Consider the following 26,267-nt stretch of genomic DNA (forward strand, 5'->3'; position numbering starts at 1 on the left):
AATAGAAACAAAGAAAACATTACAAAAAATCAATGTGACAAAGAGTTGGTTCTTCAAGAAAATCAAGTGATGTGGGATTCTCCTCTCTATGCTGTAAATACCATTGGTTAATAAAGAAACTGTCTTGGGCCTGCACAGAGAATAAAGGTACGCAAGGAAAACTAAACTGAATGCTGGATGTAGCCCTGCTGGAGACAGATGCTGGAACTTTATCCGGTAAGCCACTGCCATGTGGCAATACAGAGATTAATGGAGATGGGTTAAATTAAAATGTAAGAGTTAGCCAATAAGAAGTTAGAGCTAATGGGCCAAGCAGTGATTTAAATAATACAGTTTCTATGTGATTATTTTTGGTCCGAGGCTACCCTGAAACCCAAACCACTTAAAGACATTACTAAGAAAAAGAATTACAAACCAATCTCACTCATGAACATTGATGTAAAAATACTCAATAACTGGCAAATTAATCCAAGAACACATAAAAAAATCATCAGTCATGATCTAGTCAGCTGCATCCCAGAGATGCAGGGATGGTTCAAAATATGAAAATCTGTCCATGTAATCCACCATATAAACAAACTGAAAAATAAAAACCACATGATCATCTCATTAGATGCCAAAAAAACTTTCAACAAAATACAACATCCCTTCATGATAAAAGTCTTGGAGAGAGTAGGGATACAAGGAACATACCTAAACATAATAAAGTCAATGTACAAAAGCCAACAGCCAACATCAAACTAAATGGAGAGAAACTCCCAGTGATTCCACTGAAATCAGGAACAAGACAAGGTTGTCCACTCTCTCCATATCTATTCAATGTAGTTTTTGAGGTCCTAGCTAGAGCAATAAGACACCAAAAGGAGATCAAGGAGATACAAATCAGAGAAGAAGAAGTCAAACACACTATATGCTGATGATATGATAGTTTACATAAGGAACCCCAAAAATTCTACCAAGGAACTTCTACAACTCATAAACACCTTCAGTAATGTAGCAGGATACAAGGTTAACTAAAAAAAAAATCAGTAGTCCTCCTTTACACCGGTAAGAAATGGACTGAGAAAGAAATCAGAGAAACATCACCCTTTACAATAGCCACAAATAGCATAAAATATCTTGGAGTAACTCTAACCAAACAAGTGGAAGACCTGTATGACAAGAACTTTGAATCTTTAAAGAAAGAAATTGAAGAAGACACAAGAAAATGGAAAGATCTCCCATGCTTTTGGGTAGGTAGTATTAACATAGTAAAAATGGCAATCTTACCAAAAGCAATCTACAGACTCAGTGCAATACCCATCAACATCCCAGCAAAATTCTTCACAGACCTCGAAAGAACAGTACTCAACTTCATATTGAAAAGCAAAAAGAAAACCCAGGAGAGCCAAAACAATCCTGTACAATAAAGGAACTTCTGGAGGCGTCATAACCCCTGACTTCAAACTCTACTACAGAGCTACAGTACTGAAAATAGTCTGGTAACAGCATAAAAACAGACAGGAGAACAAATGGAACCGAATTGAAGACCCGGATATTAATCCACACACCTATGAACACCTGATTTTTGATAAAGATGCAAAAAATATCAAATGGAAAAACAAAGCGTATTTAACAAATGGTGCTGGCATAATTGGATATCAGCTGTAGAAGAATGAAAATAGATCCATATTTATCAGCATGAACAAAACTCAAGTCCAAATGGATCAAAGACCTCAACATAAAGCCAGCTACATTGAACCTCATAGAAAAGAAAGGGTTCCCCCTTCTTACGCTTGAACGCATTGGCACAGGAGACCACTTCCTAAATATAACCCCAGTAACACGGACATTGAGAAAAACAATAAGTGAGACCTCCTGAAACTGAAAAGCTTCTGTAAAACAAAGGACACGGTCAACAAGACAAAACAGCAGCCTATAGAATGGGAAAAGATCTTCACCAACCCCACATCAGACAGAGGACTGATCTCCAAAATATACAAAGAACTCAAGAAATTGGTCATCAAAAGAACAAATAATCCAATAAAAAAATTGGGGTACGGACCTAAACAGAGAACTCTCAACAGATGAATCTAAAATGACTGAAAGACGCTTAAGGAAATGCTCAACATCCTTAGTCATCAGAAAAATGCAAATCAAAACAACTCTGAGATTCCATTTTACACCCGTAAGAATGGCCAAGATAAAAACCACTGATGACAGCTTATTCTGGAGAGGTTGTGGGGTAAAGGGAACACTCCTGCATTGCTGGTGGATGTGCAAACTTGTACAGCCCCTTTGGATATCAGTTTGGTGATTTCTCAGAAAATTAGGAAACAACCTTCCTCAAGATCCAGTAATACCACTTTTGGGTATATACCCAAAGGATGCTTAATCGTACCACAAGGACATACGCTCAGCTATGTTCATAGCAGCATTGTTTGTCATACTCAGAACTTGGAATCCACATAAATGCCCCTTGATCGAAGAATGGATAAGGAAAATGTGGTAAATTTACAAAATGGAGTCCTATACAGCAGAAAAAATAATGACATCTTAAAATTTGTAGGCAAATGGATGGATCTAGAAAATATTATATTGAGTGACCCAGAACCAGAAAGACAAATATCATACATACTCACTCATAAGTGACTTTTAGACATAAAACAAAGAAAACCAGCCTACAATTCACAATCCCAGAGAACCTAGACAACAATGAGGCCCCTAAGAAAGACATACATGGATCTAATCTACATGGGAGGTAGAAAAAGACAAGATCTCCTGAGTAAATTTGGAACATGGGGACCATGGGACAGGGTTGAAGGGGAGGGGGAGAGGAAGGAAGGGAAGCAGAGAAAAATGTATAACTCAATAAAATCAATTAAAAAAAGATTGTGAATTTGAAGCCAGACCGAACTATGCATGCATCAAGATCCTCCCTCTAAATGAGTGAATTCATTTATAGTTTTTTTTTTTTTTTCTGGCAACTGCTCTGTAGGCTCAGGATTGTTTGAGGGACTGAAGTGATGTCTCAGTGGCTAAGAGCACCTGTTGTTCTTGCTGAGGACCTGGGTTTGGTTCCCAGAACCTTCATGGTAACTCAAAATCATCCGTGACTCTAGTTTCAGGGGGCCCAACTCCATCTTCTGACCTCTGTGTGTAGAAACATGCACATGGTGCATATACATACATGCAAACACTCATATACATTTTAAAAGATTTTTTTTCAGATTTGAAGCCCAAGAAATAATTTACGAATAATACATACTCAAATTAGTGCCATCACTGTGGGTCACATTTTACCATGTTTGTTACTAAGAGAGCATAGCTAACTTTTGTTTTGCATCTTTATTGTGTAATTTGTGTATTTATGTTGCTACACCAGGGCCTGCACCCTAGAATCATAGCTGAAGGATTTGATGCTGCAAAGACGAAAGCTCTTGAAGTTCTGGATGAAATTAAAGTAGAAAAGGAGATGAAGAGGGAAATCCTCTTAGATGTGGCTAGAACATCCCTGCGAACGAAAGTTCATGCTGAACTGGCTGACGTGTTAACAGAGGTATATGATCCATCGGTTATCTAGCAGGTATAGCCAGACATGTGGTGATACTCTTCTTTTTTCTACAAGACAACCAAATACTGCACATGATTTTCAGAAATATCAAAGAAGAAGGCAAGCCTTTAAAATTCAATTGATCAATTGATCACAATAGTATTTTTAATTTCCCCAAGGTGTCACGCTAGTGCTTACATGACTTGAAAGCTGGGAGAGGTTCACTTCCCACGGCTTATCTATTGTGGAAGTTCTTGGACGGTATCTTCAGCTAAACCTAAAGGTCCATATTTGATTATAGCAGGTGACATATGAGCAGGCTGTTTTGGCAGTTGCCTTGTAGTTGTGTTTCTGCTTTAATGAAGCAAGATTGACCTGATTTATAAGATTCTCATGTTTATTTGATTTACTTCTAAAGACAAACTATATGCAATGTAAAGACACAGCTGCCTAGGCAGTTTTGGCAGACTTTGTATCCAGTGGTTATTATTTGATTATATTATTGTTCCTCAGCTTTGCTGTTTCTCCTCAAACTCAAAATCAGGAACAAGGAATTCACAATAACCAATTTCATGAGGCATTGCCGTGTGAAACAGGCACAAGTGTGGCAAGTGTGGCACTTGGTGACCTTGACTTTGACTTTGAAGCTTGAAGCCCTTTCCCTGATTAGTCTGGTGATAGGTCACGTGGATCAGAAGTTTCTTTTAGTCCGGGTAATATGCCCCTTGTATGCTTCTCTTTCAGGCTGTGGTGGATTCTGTCCTGGCTATTAGAAGACCAGGTCTCCCTATTGATCTCTTCATGGTGGAAATCGTGGAGATGAGGCACAAGTCAGAAACAGATACACAGTAAATTGCATAAAATTTACAATACTCCCCCGCCCTCGTGTGTGTGTGTGTGTGTGTGTGTGTGTGTGTGTGTATGTGTGTACCACAGCATGCTGTGCTTGTGGAGGTTAAATGACAACTTGAAGATCTCCCTCAGCAGTTTGTGAATTCCAGGGAGCAAACTCAGGTTTTCAGGTTTGTTAGCTGCTAAGCCATCTCACCAGCCACACTTTGGCAATACCTAAGTTCTGAAATATTTGGCTTTCTTCAGATGTACTTTCATTGATTTCATTAGTTTTACTCCACATCAATGTATTCATTTAAATATGAGTTAGCTACAGTGGGTCCATCACTTCCAGGTATTGAAATGAGAAGTAAGCCAAACACATTCTCCTCAAGATGGAGGTTGGAACATAATCATGAGTGTTTTTAATTTTTTATTTATTTTTATTTTTTGAAACAGGGTTTCTCTGCAGCTTTGGAGTCTGTCCTGGAGCTAAGCTTTTGTAGATCAGGCAGAGATCACAGAGATCCCCCTGCCTCTGCCTCCCGAGTGCAGGGATTAAAGGCATGCACCACCACAGCCTGGTTTTGTGTGCGATTTTATAGCATTCAGAGAAAATCATCCTGATCAGAAAATGAACTGCAAAGCTAAGAGGCCTCTAATGAAGTAGGGGAGCTGGCCATGTCAAAAAAGAACCTTCTAAGTAGAGAAAATAATAATTGAAAACACCTGGAAGTAGAAATGGGCTTGGAGTGATCAGGGTGCCTGCAGCACAGGTGAGAGGAGACAGCAGTAAGGGCTGAGGTGAGGGCCAAGAGGAGCAATGATGACTGTGGACTTAGTTATTTAGAAGTTTTAACCCAAAAATATATATAATCAAAGAGCAGTGGTCTCTCATGCACCTCTGGCTTTTATCTTTATCAGTTTTCAGTCTAATTTCAGCTGTATACTTCCCTTCTCCATCTTCCTCTTCCTCCTCTTTAGTCTCCTCCTTACAAATAACTTTTCTCGCCTTTGAGATGAGGCCTCACTGCATAGCCCATAGCTTGAGATTCTCCTGTTTCCCAAGTGCTAGGACTAACCGAGATCATTTTGAAGCAAATCTTGAAATAATATTTCACTTTAAAATATTTTATTTAGAAATAGCTATAATATAAACATTGTCAATATTAACTAATATACCTCTAAAATAGTACAACTCCTTAATATATTATATATTTAATTCATATTTCAGTTTTGATGTTTGAGTGTTTCCAGTGAATTTAATTTTGGTTGGGTTACAAACACTATCTACATAGCCCATATGCAGCTTACATCATTTCCTTAGGATCACTTAGGTTTTCTACATTCTTTTTGAATCATGAGTATTTCTAAGAATTTGCCTGTCTCTTCTGAATCTTCAAATTTTGGAACAAAATGGTCATAAAGATCCTGTTTGAAGGATTCACCCCACTCCCATTCTCTCTGCCCATCTTCCCTCTCATTTTCCCCAGGCTTTTTGTTTGTTTGTTTTTGTTTTGTTTCTTAAGGCCTTTCTCTTTCATTTGTTGACTTTTGGTTAATGGGGGGTGGAAGCTTTTTGCTTCTTCTGTTTTATTGAAGTAGCGCTCACATCATTCATTTTTAGCTCTCTGCTTTCCTCAGTATTACTTAATTATACCCCTTCACTTTTATTTTATTCATTTATTTTTGCCTTTGAGACTGGCTCCCACTTCCTAGCCTGCCACCCTGGAACTTCTAATCCTTTTGTCTTGGCCTCCGGAGTGCCAAAATTACAAGCATATGAATTTTATTACTTTTAAAATAGTTTCTCTCTTCTTTGCCTTTCAAAGATTTTACTGAGAAGTGGTTTGGGTATAACAGGACTATCTTAAGGGCAAGATTAGTGGTAAAAGTGCAGACAGGAGTAATAGAAAGCAGCTTCGAAGTGAACCTCTCTTGGAGGCAAAGTCTCTGTTGCCCAGGCTGGTCTGGAGTTTGTGGCAGTCCTCCTGCCTCAGCTCCCCAAACTGTGGGATTGCAGGCGTGACCCGTGCCCAGCAGTGCAGCCTGCCTTTGGAACAGCGCCTCCTGTTTCGTCCCTGAAGTCAGGCCGTTCTTCTGCCCGTTTGTTTCACTCTTCTGCTGATCTGCTTTGTAGTGGATCTCAATTCCTAATGCTATGACCCTTTAGTACAGCTCCTCATGTTGGGGGACCCCCAACCGTAACATTATTTTTCTTGCTACTTCATAACTGTAATTTTGCTACTGTTATGAATTGTAATGTAAATATCGGATAGGCAGGAGATCTGATACACGACTCCCAGAGGGGTTGCAACCCACAGGTTGGGAGCTGCTGCTTTAACGCTGCATCCAGTCTCCTCCTTGTTTTTTCCCTTCTGCATCTCCTTTTATATATCTGCAGAAGTTATTTGTTGTCAAGAAAAGTTGGCTTAAAAGTGAGGTTCTTTTTTTTTGTGCTTTCCTAAGGGTGTGGGCTTGGTCCCACTGGCAGACAAACTCTCTGAGGATTGTTGAAAAATGTAATACATTTAAAATGCTTTCTAATTTCAATTTTCAACACGTGTCTTAATTTCAAAATATATAGAATAATTTAGTTATTGACTCTAGTTTAGTTATATAATGGTAGGGGATACATTCTATAATATTTCACTACTTTGAAATTGGTTGAGATTTGCTTTAAGGCTTAAGTATAGAGTCAATTAATTAGTTTATTTTATGGTTTGCTTTTCAGGGGGCAGAGTTTTACATTTACTGCCCAGGCTGGCCTTAAGCTCACAGTAATCCTCTTGCCTCAGTCTCATGAGTCCTAGGATTACAGATGTGAGCTACCATGCTTGACTTAAGAGAATTTGTTTTTAATGTTTTATGCACTTGCAAAAGAAGGTATGCTGTGGTTGCGAGGTACAGTTTTCTATCAAGGGATCAATTTTGTTACTGCTGTTGTTCAGACCTTCAGTGTCCTTATTGATATTCTGACTGCTTATTTTGTCAATTACTGGGACATGTTGATATCTTTAAATATTATAACAATATCATCATAGATTTACTTTTGACAGCTTTAATATATGTTAAATGCATATTAAATAAGGTCTATCTATGTAGCCTTGGCTATCCTGAAATTCACTATGCAGAACAGGCTGGCTTCGAACTCAAAGAGCTCTACCTGTTTCCTGAATGCTGGGATTAGAGCCTATGCCACTATGCCTAGCAATTTTCTATGTTTTCAGACTATCTTGGTCTGGAGATGTAACTGAGCATAGAGCTCCTGACTAATATCTTAAAGGCCCTGAATTCTATCCTCAACAAAGAGAAACAAAAAACAAAACCTGTCTTATTAGGTGCATACAGGAATTTTATTGCTTCTGTTGTTGCTCAGAAATTGACAAAATAAGCAGTCAGAATATCAATAAGGACACTGAAGGTCTGAACAACAGCAGTAACAAAATTGATCCCTTGATAGAAAACTGTATCTCGCAACTATAGCATACCTTCTTTCTCAAGTGCATAAAACATTAAAAACATTGACAAGGTCTTGCTAAGTACCCTGGACTAGCCTTTAATTTAGGATCCTCCTCCTGCCTGAGCCTCCTAAGTGCTGAGATTACAGGTTTATGTCACCATGCCCAGCTTTAGGTGTGGCCAGCTTTTAATATAGCATATGTCCCTCACACAATGAACTTTTTATACCTGTATTAAGTGGCCATATTTTCTCTAATATCTTTTTATTCCAGTATTGAGGAATGAGCCAGGCTCTTGCATATGCTGGGCATATGCTCTACTACTGAGTTATAACTCCATCCCTCTTCTCTTGTTTTTTTATTATGAGATAGAATCTAATTAATTTATGAGGACTGACCTTGAATCACTCTGTAGCCAAAGTAGGCCTTGGTTTCTGATTCCGCTGTCTCAGCCTCTCAAGTATCTGGGATTACAGACCTGAGCCACCAGATCTACTTAGAAATGTCTTAAAAGTAGAATTTATTCCACATTGATACAATTTCTATACTAGTTTTCTCTTTTTAAGTTTTTTTTTGGGGTGGGGTGGTGTGGGGGGCTCAAGACAGTGTGTCCCTGTGTAGCCCTAGCTGTCCTGGAACTCTGTAGACCAGGCTGACCTTGAATTCAGATATGCTTGTCTCTGCTTCTCTAATGCTGGGATTAAAGGCATATACTCAACTATGAATATGTTTTCATCTAAGATTTTTTAAAAATTATATTTTATGAGTGTTTTGTCTCCATGCATGTATGTGGAACATATGCATAGCCGGGGCCTGTAGAGGTCAGAAGAGGGTGTCAGAACCTTGTTATCTACCACGTGGGTCCCGGGCACTGAACCCTGATCCTCTGAAAGAGCAGCATATGATCTTAACCACTGAACCATCCCTCCAGTTCCCACCAGCTTTCTTTTTATTAGTATAGGTCTATCATATTTTTTATCTTTCTTTCAATTTTCTTGTCCTCATATTTTAGAAGATTATTTTTTGTAAGTGATATATGGGGTCAAGTAGAAGTTCTTAATCGGGTAGTTTTTATATTTCAATTGAAATAACTAATTTATTACATTTAACATTGTTATGAGTATATTTGATTTCAAATCTATCTTTTTACTTTTTATTTATTTCCCATTGTCCAATGTTTCTTTTAATCGACTTTTCATTTTATTGGCTTCATCATTGTATTTTTCCCCTCTACTAATTTGCAAATTTCACACTTCTACTATTTTTCGATTAGCAGAGATTATGTAATTATAGTAACTTATAGGAGTCTATCCTTAATATCTTAATATCTTTTCTGGGTAGTATTCCCATTTACTCCTTCCTGAAGCATATTGTTACTGTTCTTTAAAATCCCACTTGATAACTACTGCTATTTCATACCGTGTTTGCAAAGATTTATCTTCATAATTCCAACTTGCTTTGATGTTTATGGCTTTTTACATCTCAGCTTCCACTTGAGATTGCAGCTCTCTCCCACTTACTTGCTGGAGATGTTCTCCAGGGTTCCCAGTGCCTGTCTGAATAGTACAAATAGTACAGCTACTGTTGAACCCTCTTTCTCCCTGGCCCTTTCCTGTGTACCTGGAGCTAACACATTCAGCTCAGTTTCTTTGTTTTCACCTTTCTTTTCCTCCACAAATGACTCTGCAAGTTCACAAATTTCCTTGTTAATATAACTCTGATGTGACAGTGGGTCACCAAGACCAGAGATGAACCCAAGGAACCTTCTTCAGACAAGGAGCACTGTTGTATTTTCCTCTGCTCACTATTCGTCCTGTAGATCTCCTCTACTCGTAGTTGGCTGGAGGCACATTGTCAAATGTTGATTTGCTTTCGTTTTTCACCTTTTGGTGTTGTTATTGGGCCTAAAACTAGGCTTACAATTCTAGATGATTCTGATGGTTCTTCAGCTTTACAGTGGTGTGAAGGTGATACACGTTCCGGAAAACCTGTACTTCGAATTCTACATTTTGATTTCCCCCCAGCAATATATTGTGTGACACTTTCTTGTAATGCTGAGTAGTGGAAGTGAATCTCTGAATTTGCCAGCAAGGGGGCCATAGAAATGGCACAGTGGTTAGGAGTGTGGGTCCAATTCTCAGCACTCACTTTGTAGCTCATGACTGTCTGTAAACCTAGTTCTAGGGGATCTAGTGCCTTTTTCTGGTCTCTGCTGTTATTACATGGACATGGTGCACAGACGTTACATGCAGACAAAATGTATACAAATTAAAAACAAAAATGGGGGCTGGAGAGATGGCTCAAAGGTTAAGAGCACTGACAGTTCTTCCAGAGGTCCTTAGCATAAACAGAGACTGCATCTTTGTTTTTCTGGTCACCCAAACCCGAATCACACAGAAACTATATTAATTACAACACTGTTTGGCCAATGGCTCAAGCATATTCCTATCTAGCTCTTGTATCTTAAATTAACCCATTTCTATTAATCTGTGTATCACAACAAGGCTGTGGCCTACTAGTAAGGTTCTGGCATCTTTCTCTTTCGGCAGCTATGTGGCATCTCAGTCTGCAGTTGCCACCCAGATGCCTAGGGAGCAAGATGAAAATGCTGAGCTGAAAAAAGGTACCAAGCCATGTGGCTAAACAAAGATAAAAATTATGGGTTAATTTAAGTTGTGAGAGCTAGTTAATAATAAGCCTGAGCTAATAGGTCAAGCAATATAATTAATTTAAACCTCTGTGTGTTTCTTTGGGACTGAACAGCTGCAGGACCAGACAGGACAGAAGCTACACCTGAGTTCAACCTGAGCAACCACATGGTGGCTCACAACCCTCTATAATGAGATCTCATGCCCTTTTTTGGTATGCAGGGATACATACAGGCAGAACACTGTATACATAATAAATAAATCTTAAAAAAAAGCCACAAAAAACAAGAACAATAACCATAGAGCTGGAAGTGGTGATCCATCAAATTCAAATCCCCTTACAATCCATGATGTGATGTTTCTGATTTGATCAGAGGTGCAGAGGAAAAGAATCTGAAGTGAAAGTATCAGTTCATATCTAGTATAACAGTAATCACTACAAGAAAACCCCTTGTGGTCCAGGTTCTAAGACAGAGATCGTTTCCAGACAAGAATCTATAAGTAACTGAATGAATTACACAGTTCTTCTGAGATTGTTAAGTGATTACTTCCATCACTATTGAGCAGGGCGTGGAGGCTGAAGTTACCATTGCAACTGCCTAAATCAACTATTTTACTATATTGATTTAATCAGTTTTTTTAAACCTGAACTTTGGAAACTTCAATGTTTAGAATTTGAAAAGAGATTAAAAATTCACCAATGGAGATGGAGAATGGGTGATCAGGGAGGTGGGGAGTCAAAGAGTGGGGTCTCGTTATCCCAGCAGAGTCAACGGTGTTGAAGCATAGTGTTCGGAACTGGAAATTGATCAGTACATTGATTCAGTAAAGAGGCAGAGATGGACATCAGACTGAAGGCAAGCCCAGGAGAGAAGGGTGAGAGACGAGGTGTACTGTGGTCGGTTTTGATATCAACTTGACACTAATTAGAATCACCTGAGCAGGGAGCCCCTCCTAAAGAACTATCCTGATTGGCTTGATTGACATGGGAAGCCTCACCCTGATTGTGGGTGGCATCTTCTGGTAGCAGTGCAGATGAAAGGGCGTGTCAGAAGGAAAGCCATCCATCCTTTTGGTTGACTTCCCTCTCCCCCAGAGTCAATTTGCCCTGATGTTGCAACTGCTGATTCTTTGCTAATATCAGAAGCTATTTCCATGCATTTGTCCTGGACTGGGGTCAGGGGCTTCCCAGGACCCTTTTGAGTTTCTAATACCAGAGTGGAAATATTGAGGTACCCAGTGTTGTTCCCTTCCCCCTCAGTGAGAGAGAGTCATTGTGGAATCACTCTGACTACTGAGGCACCCAGTCTCTCTCTCTCTCTCTCTCTCTCCCTCTCTATTTCTTCCTTCCTTCTGTCCTTTCTTCTCTTCCCTTCCTTCCTTCCTCTTTCTTTCTTTCTTTCTTTCTTTCTTTCTTTCTTTCTTTCTTTCTTTCTTTCTTTCTTTTCTTTGATTTCCTTCTCTTTTTTGGTGGTGAGGTTGAGACAGAGTTTCTCTGTGTAGTCCTGGCTTTTCTGGAACTCTCTCAGTAGATAAGGCTGGCTTCAAATTCACAGACATTCGTTCATCTCTGCCTCCTGAGTGCTGGGACTAAAGGCGTGTGCCTCCACACCCGGTTGAGGCACTCACTCTTCAGAACCAAGAGGAGGAGAATTCTTTGTTGTGAAGAATTGGAGACTGGTGGGGACTTGTGGAGGTAGTGATGGCTTCTATTTTCTCAAAGTAGCAAATTCATTTTTTGAGGATGAGGAGAGAGTAAGCATAAAAGGTAAAGAATAGTGATTGTATAGTTTTTTTCTAAATAAGGTCTTTATCTTTATTTGTGAGTTAGAGTATTCTAGTTAGATTAAAAACTTGAAGACTCCTTTATATCTATGTTAAACTTTTAAAAATGTCCTTCCTTCCTTCCTTCATTCCTTTCTTCTTTCCTTCCAACAAGATTTTACTCTGTACCTAACAGAACTACAACTCATTGTGTAGACTAGGCTTACTTCAAACTTGTGGCAATGCTCTTGTTTATGCCTCCCAAGTACTGGCATTATAGGTGTGTGTTACTATGCCTAGCTAAAAATGTAATTCTTTAGTACATAGCAAATATTGGGTCTAAGTAATTCTCAAGGGGCTGGGAGTATAGCTAAATGATAGAAATATTCTAAAATGTATAGGACCTTGGTTCAATCCCTAGCACCACATAAACTCAACAAAGATTCTTACAGGCCAAGGAGAGGGCAGGTAAAGTGTTAGCTGTATATATGTCTGATGACCTGTGTTTGAGCCCTGGAAGCCATGTAAAAAGCTGCATGCATGGGCTAGCTAGCCTGGAGTATGTTGCTCAGTGGCAGAAGCAATAGGAGTGAGCATACCTCATCAAGATGGAAGGTGAGAACTGATTCCACAAACTTGTCCTCTGATCTCCACATGTATGCTGTGTCATGTACATGCCCCACTCATACATGCAATAAATAATTCTTTAATTTTTTTTCTAGTTTCATACATTTGCCTGCACATTTCCTGGTATCCTTGTTTTTTTTTTTTTTACTGCTGAGTAGTACTCCATTGTATAAGTGTAGCACATTTTCTTTATCCATTCTTAGGTTGAAGGGCATCTAGGTTGTTTCCAGGTACTGGCTATTATGAATAATGCTGCTATGAACATAGTTGACCAGGTGTCCTTGTGGTATGATTGAGCATCCTTTGGGTATATAGCCAAGAGTGCTTGAGGTAGATTGATTTCCACTTTTATGAGAAACCACCATACTGATTTCCAATGTGGCTGTACAAGTTTTCACTTCCACCAGCATTGGAGGAGTGTTCCCCTTGCTCCACATCCTTTCCAACAAAAGCTGCCATCAGTGTTTTTGATCTTAACCATTCTGACAGATGTAATATTTGTTTTGCATTTCCCTGATGTTGATGCAATTCCTTAAATATTTTTCAGTCATTTGAGATTCTCTGTATGCCAGAAGAGAGAGCATCAGGTCCTATTTTAGATGGTTGTGAGCTACTGTGTGGGTACTGGGAAATGAACTCAGGACCTCTAGAAGAGCCGCCAGTGCTCTTAACCACTGAGCTATCTCTCCAACCAAGTGACTTTTATAAAGTTGTAAAATACTCTAGAAAAAATTTATTTGGAAAACTGAGAAAAAGAGTCCCATAGTCTATTCCTCCCATCCAAGTCTAGTCATACCCTCAGGGTCTTCCTTCTATCTACGTACCTCTCCTCCATCTATCTACCTACCTCTCCTCCATCTATCTACCTACCTCTCCTCCATCTATCTACCTACCTCTCCTCCATCTATCTACCTACCTCTCCTCCATCTATCTACCTACCTATCCTCCATCTATCTACCTACCTATCTAGTTAGTTTTTTTCTTAATTTTAAAATTTGTTTTATGTGTATTGTGTTTTGCCTGCAGGTATGTATGTGTATCAGATGCATGCCTAGTGCCCTCAGAGGCCAGAAGAGGGCATCAGATCCCTTGGTTGTAAGGTGCCACAAGAGTGCTGGGGACCCAAAGGTGTTCTGCAAGAGCAGCAAGTGTTCTCAACTGCTGAGTCATCTCTCTAGCCCTTATATATTTATTTTCGTGGTTCTGGGAATCAAGAATGTAGAGTCTTAAGCATGCTTGACATGTGCTCTGTGAACCAAGCTACATTTCCTTTTAATTGTCAACATTAAAAAAAAGAATGGTTGCAATCATGTTTGACATACACTGGGTTATCCTGTAGTTATTGGCTATCCCTGTAAATATTTTTCATGCTACTACATAGTTTTCATAACCATTGAATTTCTGGGCCATTATTGGCTGAACAATATTCTATTGTGCTGGACATTTAGGTTAACAATTTTTAGTTATTCTATATAATTACGTTGAACAAATATCCCTAAGAAATTCATTATGTGCCTACCTTTTATTATTTGATCAGCAATTCCTGTTTTGAGCTGTATAACTTAGAGAATAATTCTGAATTGGCTTTTCATTTTGACTTACAGTCACACGATTAAAACAGATTCTTTCCCTAATTCTACTAATTATATGTTGGGTTTGAAGTTATACAAGGAAACAATGTGTGTCCTGGCTGTTGCAAGTTTTGAATAGCTTTTGAAATTCTAATTTTAGAAAGTATATTCCATGAAACATTTTGTATTTTAATAGGTTGATTCGAGGATTGGTTTTGGACCATGGTGCCCGTCATCCAAGCATGAAGAAGCAAGTGCAAGATGCATTTATCCTCATTTGCAATGTATCACTGGAGTATGAAAAAACGTGCGTCTCAGTTTGTATTTATAACAGTTGAAACTCTTTCAACTTTTCTTCTTTTTTGTAAATTTATTTTTAATTATGTGTATGTACTGTGGATGGTTTTTGTGCATGTGAGTAAAGGTGCCCCAGGAGGCCCGAAGAGGGCGTCTGTGCCCTGGAGCTGATGTTGCAGACAACTGTGAGCCACCTGATATGTTGCTGGGAACAGAACTCGGGTCTCTTAGCGTGAGCCATCTCTCCAACCCCAATTGTTAAATTACTTTTTCCATCTCCCTCCCCCTTCCTCCTTCTTTCACTTACACTCTGTCTTTTTCTCGATAGGAATTTCACTTTTTAGTCCAGGCTGGTCTCATACCTGTAGCTCTCCTCCTGCCTCAGTCTCCTGAGTACTGGGATAACAGGTGCGAGCCGCAGTGCTCAGCTCCCTGTTCTCCAAAGGTGTCTGTAATCTCTCTTTCCCTTCTACCCCACCTTACTCGCTTTCCCATTTTTTGTTCTTGTTTTTGTTTTTTTTTTTCTGAAGAAAGGGACTTGCATTGCTCCAGGTGTGACTTCAAACTTGTAAACCTCTTGCCTTAGCCTCCATTCCTGGTTTACTAACTTGTTCTTATTAATTCTTTAGAGAAGTGAGCTCTGGTTTCTTTTATAAGACTGTAGAAGAGAAAGAGAAATTGGTAAAAGCTGAAAGAAAATTCATTGAAGATAGAGTGCAGAAAATAATAGACCTGAAGCAGAAAGTCTGTGCCGAGTCCAATAAAGGATTTGTTGTCATCAATCAGAAGGTGAGGAGAAGTTCGCAGCCATAGTGCTTGTCACTGTGTCTCAGCGTTTCTCAGTGCGGCCTGTGACCCTAAAGTGTCCCTGTGACATTTTCAGGGAGTTTGGGGAGGAAACTCTTTTTATAATAATAACACCCTTTACACTGTGTGGGCTTTTCTAAGGAAGGGTAAAGCTGCTAGCTTCTTCCCGTACATCAGGAGAGTAGCACCGAACTGGGCTCTTCCTCAAATCTTCACTGCCACAGCACCAGGGGAAAAGGCACTTCATTCACGAGTGTCCTGATGCTGGGTCTGGAAAGGTGGCTCAGCAGTGAAGAACATGTACTGCTCTTGCGGATCTGAGTTCGCTCTCAGCACCACGTGGTCCAGTGGACTGCAGCTCCAGGGGATCTCCTGCCTTCAGGCCTCCACACGTCTGCACTCAGGAACACATATCCACATAAGACATACCACACACACAATTTTTTTTAAAGAAAAGAATGTCTTGAAATGTTAACTGTATTGATTTTATTAAATATTGGTCCCTAAGTATTCATTTTCTTTTATAATTTTGTGTGATAAAATTGAAATATACACAAAGCACTTCTTCATAACAAAACATGGTTGTCTTGAAAGCCTATGTGTTATTGGAGTTTGAGTTAAACTAGTTACTTTTTCATGGAAAGCTTTTTTTTAGTTGAAAGAAGGTTCAACAGATAAACTATGGTTACCTAGATTTGGATGTCCAGTGGATATTTTTTCCTGAAAAATTAATACAACAATTCACTACTCCAAGGAAGGAAGACACCTCCCAGAGTGTGCTGCCTGACTCACCTCCCAGAGTGTGCTGCCTGACTCAGTGAACCAGTAGTTCCTAAATGACTAAAACTCACATAATTTTTCAAAGTCATGCATGAATAAATAACCCCCTTAGAATATAAGAGTAATTATTTTTTAAAATCCTTTAAAATGTTTTCCTTTTTCATTTATGTTTAGGGATGTGTGTCTGAAACTAGAGTTGCAGGCAATGGTGAGCCACCCCACACGAGTGCTAGGAACTGAGCTGAGGCCCTCTGAAGGGCCAGCCTGTATTCTTAACCACTGAGCCCTCTCTCTAGTCCCCATTTTTATAACCTGATATAGCTACAACTCACTATGTAGCTTAGGCTGACAAGGAACTTGCTATGTAGTCTCTTTTAGATCTTCCTTGCTTCAGCCTCCTGAGTGCTGGCATTACAGGTGTGTGCCATCATGCCCAGCCTTGACTCTTCTTGATTTTTAAGAATGTGAAGTGGTGATGAGACAAAAAATAAAATAAAAAAGCTTGAGAAATACTGGTTTAAAGTTTTAAGGTTAAGAGTAGAGCTCAGTAGTAGAGCACTTGCCTAGAGCAGAATTAAAACCACTTAACTTTTGTGTTAACTTGAACACAGGGCATTGATCCATTTTCCTTAGAAATGCTTGCAAAATATGAAATCGTAGCTCTTCGCAGGGCAAAAAGAAGAAATCTCGAAAGGTAAGTGCAAGTTATATATCTCAAGTCTTTTCTGTGACTCTTGGCGATGCTATCCTTTTTGTTTGTAGTGCCAGGAACTGAACCCAAAGCTTTCTAAGTTCTCCTTCCTTCCTTCCTTCCTTCCTTCCTTCCTTCCTTCCTTCCTTCCTTCCTTCCTTCCTTCCTTCCTTCCTTCCTTCCTTTGTAAACAATTTCTGGGTGTGGTGGGTGTCTTTAATCCCAGCATTGGGGAGGTAGAGAAAGAGGAATCTCTGTGAGTTCGAGGCCAGCCTGGTCTACAGAGTGGATTCCAGGACAGCCAGAGAAACCCTTGAAAAAGATCAAACAATGACAACAACAACAAACCCACAAGATCTGGGGCCAGGGAGACAGCTCAGTGTGTAAAGTACTTGCTGTACAAGCATGAAGACCTGAGTTCTGATTGCCAGAGTCCACATGAAAGCCAGGAACAGCAGCATTGTGAGCCTGGACCCCAGCTCTGGGGGCTTGCTGCTCAGCCAGCCTAGCTTAGACTTCAGGCTTCGTGTTCAGTGAGAGACACTGCCTCAAAAAATGAGATGGAGAAGTGACTGAAAAAGACAGTCTGTGTCACCCTCTGCCCACCCCCACTTGCATGGGTGAGTGCACCCTCACGTACATGGGCACACATACACTCTCTGCCCCCCCACAAAATATATTTTAGAAACACTATAATACTGTATGATCTCACTTATATGTGGAATTTAAAAAGACTGCATTTTCAGAAGTGGGTAAGGGGGTGATAGTTAGCGGAGGCTGGAGTGCTAGGGGAAATGAGGAGTTTGGGAGCTGTTGATCAAAGGTACAAAGTTTTCACTGGAGAAGACAGGTAGATATGGGTTTGTTATAAAGCTGGTGACTATAGTAACTACTATATGTTTGTTTGTTTTTGAGACAGGGTCTCAGATGTAGACCTGGCTTGCCTAGAACTCATTATATAAACCAGGCTGCCCTTAAACTCACAAGGATTCACCCGTCTCTGCTTCCTTAGTGCTTGGATTAAAGTGAGATCATGTAAAAAACAAACAAACAAACAAACAAACAAACAACAACAACAAAAACCAGAAAGAAAAAAAAAAGAAAAAAAGGAAAAGAGAAATTAGCTTTTGTATTTTCTATAACCAAAGTGAAGACTCTGTCCATGTGATTCCAGGCTTACCCTCGCCTGTGGAGGAATAGCTGTAAACTCCTTTGAAGACCTTAATGAAGATTGCTTGGGGCATGCTGGCCTTGTATTTGAGTATTCATTAGTGAGTATCTATTTTTAGTTTTTAGACAAGATTGCTTGTGTGTAGTCCTGGCTGTTCTGGAACTCACTTTGTAGACCATGTTGGCCTCGAACTCAGAGAACTGCCTGTCGCTGAATGCTAGGGTTAAAGATATGTGCCATCACTGCCCAGCTCATAGTGAGTATTTCTGTGAATAGCAGTTATAGCACGCTTCCTAAACCATTTCTGGTTTATATATTTTAATTCATCTATTACATTTTGAGGTTGGACAGAAAGAGTTTGCAGTTTATTCCTCTAAGTGTCAAGAGTTTTGCTATGGAGCCACAGTTGGTCTTGAACTGTCTTCCTGACCCAATCCCCCCAATGGTGAGATAACTTAACCACTTTAAAAAGACATCTGCAGTTATACTTGATAAGAAAATTTACATGAAGATTTTATCTTAACAGAAAATAGATTTGAATTTCATGATGACATTGCTATTTTATACAAATGTAATAATGTAATCTGTCAAATGTTATATTTGTTGTACATGCATGTGTGTGTATATATATGTATGTGTGTGCATGTGTGCGTGTGTTTTACTGGGGATCCGAGTCAGGATCTTACGCATGCTGGGCACCCTCAGCTATATCCTAAATCTTACAGCTATATCTGCTCTTGTCCCCTGCTAGGGTGAGGAAAAGTTCACTTTTATTGAGGACTGTGTGAATCCTCTCTCTGTCACCTTGTTGATCAAAGGACCAAACAAACATACTCTTATACAGATCAAGGATGCTTTAAGAGATGGACTTCGTGCAGTCAAAAATGCCATTGAAGATGGTAAGCAAGCTCTTTTTGTGGTGAATATGAGCACCATGCTTTTTTGTGGTAATAAATCTGTCATGGTATATATAATATTTTAAGGTACAAATGATTATTCTTTTATTTCACTTTAGACAATCTTCTAATTTTCCTTTGGGATATCTGTTAAGAATAAAGATAACGTATGTTGCCTTATTAATTAGCCCCTCTCTAAGAGATGAAAACCACTTAACTTAATACTATACTATTACTTTATATATTTAGGAATTTATTTTCTGAACCACGAGAGAGCTTTTATAGCTCAGAACTTGCTTCCTTCCCTCAGGTGTAGTGTAGTGGTATGAAAGGTTGGGAAAGGATGTTAACTTCTTAAATTCTTGATAATTTAGAACTATCTTGCATTTAAAAGGAGCTAAGGGAGATAATTCAATAAAAGCATCCTTTAAAACAGAGTAATAGACATATGGAAAGATGTTTAAAAAAACAACCAGTCATTAAGGAGTGGAAATCGACAGGTGGTCATGGTACACACCTTTAATCACAGCACTCAGGATGCAGAGGCAGGCAGATCTCTGTGTTCGAGGCTAACTTGGTCTAGAGTGAGTTCCAGAATAGGCTCCAAAGCTACACAGAGAAACCCTATCTCGAAAAACAACAAAAGAAGAAGGAGGAGGAGGAGGAGGAGGAGGAGGAGGAGGAGGAAGAAGAAGAGAAAGAGGAGGAGGAGGAGGAGGAAGAAGAAGAGGGAGAGGAAGAAGAAGAAGAAGAAGAAGAAGAAGAAGAAGAAGAAGAAGAAGAAGAAGAAGAAGAAGAAGAAGAAGAAGAAGAAGAGGAGATGTCATTTTGCATCCTCTAGGATGACTGCAATACAAAAGTTGAATAACCCTTAAGTGTCCTTCCTTGGCAAGGACATAAAGAAACTGGAACTCTGATGAGAACTGTTGGGTGACAGGTACTTCTAACTGGATCAAATAGTAGTTCTCTCCTTTATTTTTTTTCTTTTTTTTTTCTCTCTACACCCTGATTTCTGTAGTAGCTGTACTAGCTCATACTATTACCAGAATTTAAAGGTTCATTCCCCCACAAGTTCAGTGGCATTTGTTGTCATTTTGATAATGGCCATTCTGACTGAGTGAGGGGAAATGTTGGTGCAGTTTGAGTTTGCATTACAGTAATGGATAAGGATGGTGATCATTTTCATGTATTTATTGGCCTTTTGTAGTTACTTGGAAATAGTGTATTTACCTCTTTAGTGATTGAATTGTTTGTTGGTTTGGGGCCCTTCACATGTTCTGGATAGTAACTCCCCAGCAGAGGGATAACTAGGAAAGTCTTTCTCCCGTTCTCAGCATTCTTTACTGTTTTCTATGCTGTTGTGCAGAAGCCTTTTAATTTCCTGCATTGAGGCCCAGTGCAGTTCTTGCCGCTTGGTTGGGCTTTGGGGGAACATATCCAGAGAGGTTTGCCTTTGCTTGTTCCATTTATTTATTTGTTTGTTTATTTGTTTTTGAGACAGAGTTTCTCTACAGAGCCAGGCTTGCCTTGAACTTACAGAGATCTACCTGCCTCTGTCTCCTGAAATTATAGGATTATACATGTGCACCAGCATGCTTGATATATGTCTGTATCTTAAGTTTTTTTCCTAGTAGTTTCAAAGTTCCAGGTCTTTATGTTGATGTCTTTGGTCTATTTTGAATTAATTTTTGTTCATGGTGAGAGGTAAGATCTAGTTTCATTTTTCTACATATGGATATCTAGTTCTCCCAGTGCAGTTTGTTAAATAAGCTGTCCTTTCTCCAAGTATATATATTCTCTGGATGTCTTTGTTAAAAAGCCAGTGGCAGCTGGGCATCGTGCCACACACCTTTAATTCCAACACTCTGGAGGCAGAGGCAGGCAGATCTCTTGTGAGTTTGAGGCCAACCTGGTCTACAGAGTGAGTTCCAGGACAGCTAGTACTGTTACACAGAGAAACCCTGTCTCAGAAAACCAAACACCACCACAACAACAACAACCCAACCAAAACCAAAAAAACAAGTGACCATAGCAGCATGGGTCTATTACAGGATCCTCTGTCCCATTCTGTTAGCCTGTGTGTCTGTTTTGTGCTAGTACAAAACAATTTCCTCTTATCTAAGTTGGGAGCACCAAACTATTGCCTGTGGGTGAAATTGAGTTGCTGCATGTCTGTAGTAACTCAGCCACACCCCCTTGAGAGTACTGACTGCAGCTGTTCTGTGCTGCTGTGCTGGGTGAGATAGTTGTAAAGGGAATGGCAGGACCCACAGAATTTAAGCTGTTAGCTGACTTAGTTGTTTTTCAGTACTAGGGATAGAATCAGGGATATGAATGTTCTAGGTAAGCTTTCTACTGCTGAACTGTACCCCTAGATAAGTAAAAATCATATTTGTGTGCTCATGCCTTGGTGCATGTATAGAGGTCAAAGGACAGCTTTTAGAAGTTGATTCTCTCTTCCCACTTGGGCTCTGGGATCAAAATTCAGTCTTGCATGGTTGGTGCTTTACCCACTGAGTCATCCTGCTGGCCCTTACCTGGCCTTTTGCACAAAGTTTAGCCACTGATTTAAGTTGTCAGTTCATTGGCATAAAGTTTCTTGCTTTTTCTTCTTTAGCTGTAAGGATGCATTTTCCTTCTTCCTCCTCCTTGCTACTCCTGCCTTCATATCTCTCTCTCTCTCTCTCTCTCTCTCTCTCTCTCTCTCTCTCTCTCTCTCTCGACAAGGGTTCACTCTAATCCAAGCTGGCCTGGAACTCAATGTGTAGCCCAGACTGGCCTTGGAGTCATACCAATACCCCATCTGGCTTTCTTAGTGTGGGTTTACAGGTGTGAGCTCGATTTCTCATTTCTTATCTCCCAGTTTTCCTCTCTGATCTCTCCTATTTCCATTCCTCCACTTACACTGGATGCTGTGTGCTCTGCTCTCCCTTCCCGGGTTTAAGGACTTTGTTCTTTCTAATGTAGGTAGTTCTATAAATTTTTCTTCAGCAGCATCTCACAGCTTTATGCTATGTTTTCGTGAGGAATGGTTTCTGGGAAGCCCTCAAAGGTACAGTAACGTCTTTTAAGATGGGTGAGGTAGGCAGTACATGGGTACATGTGTTTATTTGCATATTTAGTCTTTATACCTCTCACATACAAGTATTATTTTGAGTATATTCCTTCTTAGGAAGGAGCTTTTCAAAATGTGATGAGATAATAAGGATATACCCAGCTTACAGCTGAACAACTTCTCCAGCACTTATGTTATGAAATGAATCTGAAAAGGGAGGTGGTAATAAAAATGCTGAGCTGAGAAGTATTGATTTTATATTGTTTTGCTATAATTATAGGTAATTCCAGAGCAAATTTGTTGATTTAAACAATTCCAAATCCTTATGACACTATACAAGCAGGACTGGGTATCTATTGCTGAGTGTTGATGTCCATGCCTATCCTGAGCAAGGCCCAGGTTTAATCTCCAGTCCCACAACACAATTACCCAAAGCTATGCAAGCAGATGTAAAACTCTTATCCAGGTGTGAAAATTGATATATTTTAAAACAAAACTCTTAGCTTAGAATACAAAGACACTTTTTTCCCCTTGGTTACAGTTTAGATTCTGCTCCAATATAGAAAACAAATCATTCATTGGGTCCCAAAAATTCCATACCCAAATCTCTGGCCACATTATTTGCTCTAATCCCCACTTCATTTTAATACATTTTCACATTCACTGAACCATGAGGGAAGGTTCTAAAAGTCACACTTTCAAACTGATTTTAAATAGCAATAAGCAAACATAATTTTGCATGGTTTTAAATCCTTTATTTTTAAGAAACTATACAGACCTGTTTCTAAATGTTAAGTAACAGCGTGATCACTCTCCAAAGCATAATGAAGACATAACACACTGTCAGTAAGTCATTGTTCCCACCAATGACATTCACATGCTGAGGTTAGATGGGGTCAGGTACATTCAACGTTGCACATGAGTCTATGCATTGCTTCAGTTAAATGGCAGTGTGGACACATTGTGGATGTCACTATTGAACTGTGTGGTGAAACAGGAATGGTGGTCTAGAACTGTCCCATCTTGCATTGGCTCCAGCAAACTTTGGAGAGTTCTCTTTTACTTCATTGTGCATGGCGCTATGCTACATAAGGACACTTGACACAACCGTATAATGTGTATTGAACATGCTTCCCTCCACATCCCATCCTGCCTCCCCCTGCCCATTAGTACCCTTTTTTCCCCTAGCCAGTGTCACTTTTATGTCATGTGTGTGACAGAATGAAAGTTGGGGGAATTATGAGGAAGTGGGAAGGGGAAGGAGCCCCTTTCTGCTTTCTGCTTGAAGTTTCTCACCTGCTGAGAGCTGAGATAGTTAACAACATCCATCTGCTGTGAAGGTTACCTTCATAGAGAAAGTATCCTTTGATATAGTGGTAATTCCAATAAGAATGTTTAAATAGCAATGAACTGTGCCTGAGGCCTAAGTCTGGGTGACCTTTTCCCATTCTCATCTGTAAAACTGCAATTTTCTAGAACTCTCCTAAGACTCTCCACTTACAATTACAGACGTGTCTTAACCACTTTGCCCAACCCTTGTGCCTCATGGTTTTATCTTTATTAGATTTTAATCCCATCCAAAGCACCCTTGGAGCTACCCTGTAATCTCACTTATCATAAAGAGTGGGATGGGACTGGCAAGCTTTCTCAGTAGGTCCAGACACTGGCTACCAAGCCCGACAACAGTTCAATCTCAGGATTCTCATGGGAGAAAGAGAGAGAGAACTGACTTCCTAACACTGTCTCTGACCTCCGGTGACCACTATGGGATGCATGCACTCACCCAGTGACATGCACATATAAAAAAGTAAATGTAATAAAGAAAAAGGTTGTTTTTTTTAAAGTTATTGTATGTGCATTGGTGAGTGTGTCAGGTCCCCTGGACCTGGAGTTACAGACAGTTGTGAACTGCTGTATGGATGATGGGAATTGAACCTGGGTCCTCTGGAAGAGCAACCAGTGCTCTTAACCACTGAGTCATCTCTCCAGCCTTGAAAAGGGTTTTTAAAATAACCATTGAGTTACAATTTTAGAGCCACCAAAATAGTATATAACTGCTGCTGAGACACTTAAGCAGGACTCTTAAGAAGCGCATGCCTAGGTGCTTGGGTGGGTTTCATTCTTCCGTAAGCACCCCTCTTTCTATTAGCCCCATGTTTAAATCTCTGTTAAACTTTCTTCATTAAATTTTTTACATTTATATGTGTATGTATGTATGTATTATGTATTATCGGTGTGTTGTATGCATGGGCACATGTATGTCATGACACGTGTACACAGTGATCAGAGGGAAAGTTCAGGAGTTGGTTCTCTCCTCCCACCACGTGGGTTCTGAGAATTGAAATCAGGTTATTAGGCACAGCAACAAGCACCCCATACTAGTTTTGTTTTGTTTTGTTTGTTTGTTTCTGTGATAAACACCATGAAATTGGGATTTATCTTAGCAGTAGAGTGCTAGCCTAGGGAGTGGGAGTGGGCGGGGTCACAACTCAGTGATAGTACCTGCCTAGCATGTGTGAGGTCCTAATCTAACCAGGATCACAGAAAAAATCGTGTACTTTACTAAAAAATAAAAGACTCGTATTTCTCCATTCATATCCCCAGGGTGCCCCAAAAGTCCCCAGTTCCCAACAAGTCCCCACAGGATGCTCAGGATCCTTGCAGGCAGTGGCTTTTCTCTGCCATTTTGGATCAAGTTCTTCTATGTGAACATCTCATGGGACCTGAGTTGTGCCCAAGGATTCTGGGTGATATTAAGGATCTTCTCAGTGTCCCATCTACCTGTGAGGTGGCTCGGGTGCCTCTGTGTCACTCGTGGCCTCCAACCACCACTGCCAATCTGTGACCAACTTATAGTGGTCAAGAACATCTAGTCAGTGCTGGAAGTGATGCTGATACCTTGCCCAGGTCAGGAACATGTGGTGGGCCTATGAATTGGTCCCCACCCATTGCAGACAGCGCCCTCTTTAGGGCCTTCAAAAGGCTGTCCACCATTTCCTGGTCAGGTACGACAGGGGTAGTTGAGGAATGGGGGGCAGAGCAGGATTTGGGCTATCAGTTGGATTCCTTCAGTGCCTGCGAGAGGTGCTGATTGTAGTCATCTGAGCTACTGGCTTCTAGGGGAGCTCCTGCGATGCCTAGGAAGCTCCAGCTGGAGGGGCCGTTACCAGGATGACATCAGCTGGCTCCAACCTCTCATGGATGGACACACTGCACGCTCTCCTGCCCCACCAACCCTATATCTTCCGTCAACCTGGCCACACTCCTTAGAACTGTGGCTAGATCCATATGGATCATCTGCAGATAAGGATACGTTGACTTCTTTGTTTATATCCCTTTTATTTCCTTCTCTTATCTTACTGCTCTAGCGAAGAATGAAAGCTGAGAAAGTGAACATCATTGTCTTGCTTCTGATTCTAATGGAAATGCCTCGAGTTTTTCTCCATTTAGTATAATGTTCATTATAGGTTGTTGTATAGCCCTATTATATTGCGCTGGGATATGTTATATTTTTGCCTCGTCTCTTCAGTGTTTCTGTCATGAAGGAATGTCAGATTTTGTCAAAACCTTTTCTGCATCTATTGAGGTCATCATGTGATTTCTGTGATACCTTTAGCATTATTTTTATTGCAGAGCATTGCTTTCACTGTCTGAGATCTTTAAAAAATATTTTATGTGTATGAGCGTTTTGCCTGTTTGTCTGCGCATAACATAGTACAGTGCCCACAGAAGCCAGAAGAGGGCACCAAATGGCCAGAACTAGAGTTGCGGATGGCTGTGAGCTGCCATGTGGGTGAAGGGGATGAAAACCAGGTCCTCTGGAAGAGCAGCAGGGCTCTTAACCACTGAGCCAGCTCTCCAGAGTTTGTGTAGGGAATTTTATGTTTGCACTGACTTTTAAGATTTTGTTCTTATTTCTATGAAGAATGATACTGGATTTTTTGATGAGGATTGTGTTGAATTTGTAGATTAGATTAGTTTTTGTAGGACAGCTATTTTCACAATATTAATTCTTCCAATCTATGAACTTGGGAAGATTTTTTTCTGTCTTCTAGTGTTTTCTTCAATGGTGTTTAAGACATTATATAGATCTTTCATTTCCTTGGTTAGATTTATTTTAAGATTTCATTTTATTT

The 26,267-nt window shown here is 40.0% G+C and overlaps 1 protein-coding gene across 1 annotated transcript in view; it reads left to right on the forward strand.

Annotated features, from left to right (window-relative positions):
• Cct6b (chaperonin containing TCP1 subunit 6B) overlaps positions 1 to 26,267 on the forward strand; it is a 43,943-nt gene that overhangs the window by 10,058 nt on the left and 7,618 nt on the right. The window contains exons 4-10 of the mRNA XM_085695530.2: positions 3,365 to 3,538; positions 4,277 to 4,380; positions 14,631 to 14,741; positions 15,361 to 15,520; positions 16,930 to 17,012; positions 18,184 to 18,280; positions 18,932 to 19,079. Of these exons, the coding sequence (XP_085551656.1) occupies positions 3,365 to 3,538; positions 4,277 to 4,380; positions 14,631 to 14,741; positions 15,361 to 15,520; positions 16,930 to 17,012; positions 18,184 to 18,280; positions 18,932 to 19,079 (877 nt within the window). The remainder of the gene's footprint in view (positions 1 to 3,364; positions 3,539 to 4,276; positions 4,381 to 14,630; positions 14,742 to 15,360; positions 15,521 to 16,929; positions 17,013 to 18,183; positions 18,281 to 18,931; positions 19,080 to 26,267) is intronic.

The sequence above is a fragment of the Myodes glareolus genome, chromosome 9 (assembly GCF_982192425.1).
Source record: "Myodes glareolus chromosome 9, mMyoGla1.1, whole genome shotgun sequence".
Lineage (NCBI taxonomy): Eukaryota > Metazoa > Chordata > Mammalia > Rodentia > Cricetidae > Myodes > Myodes glareolus.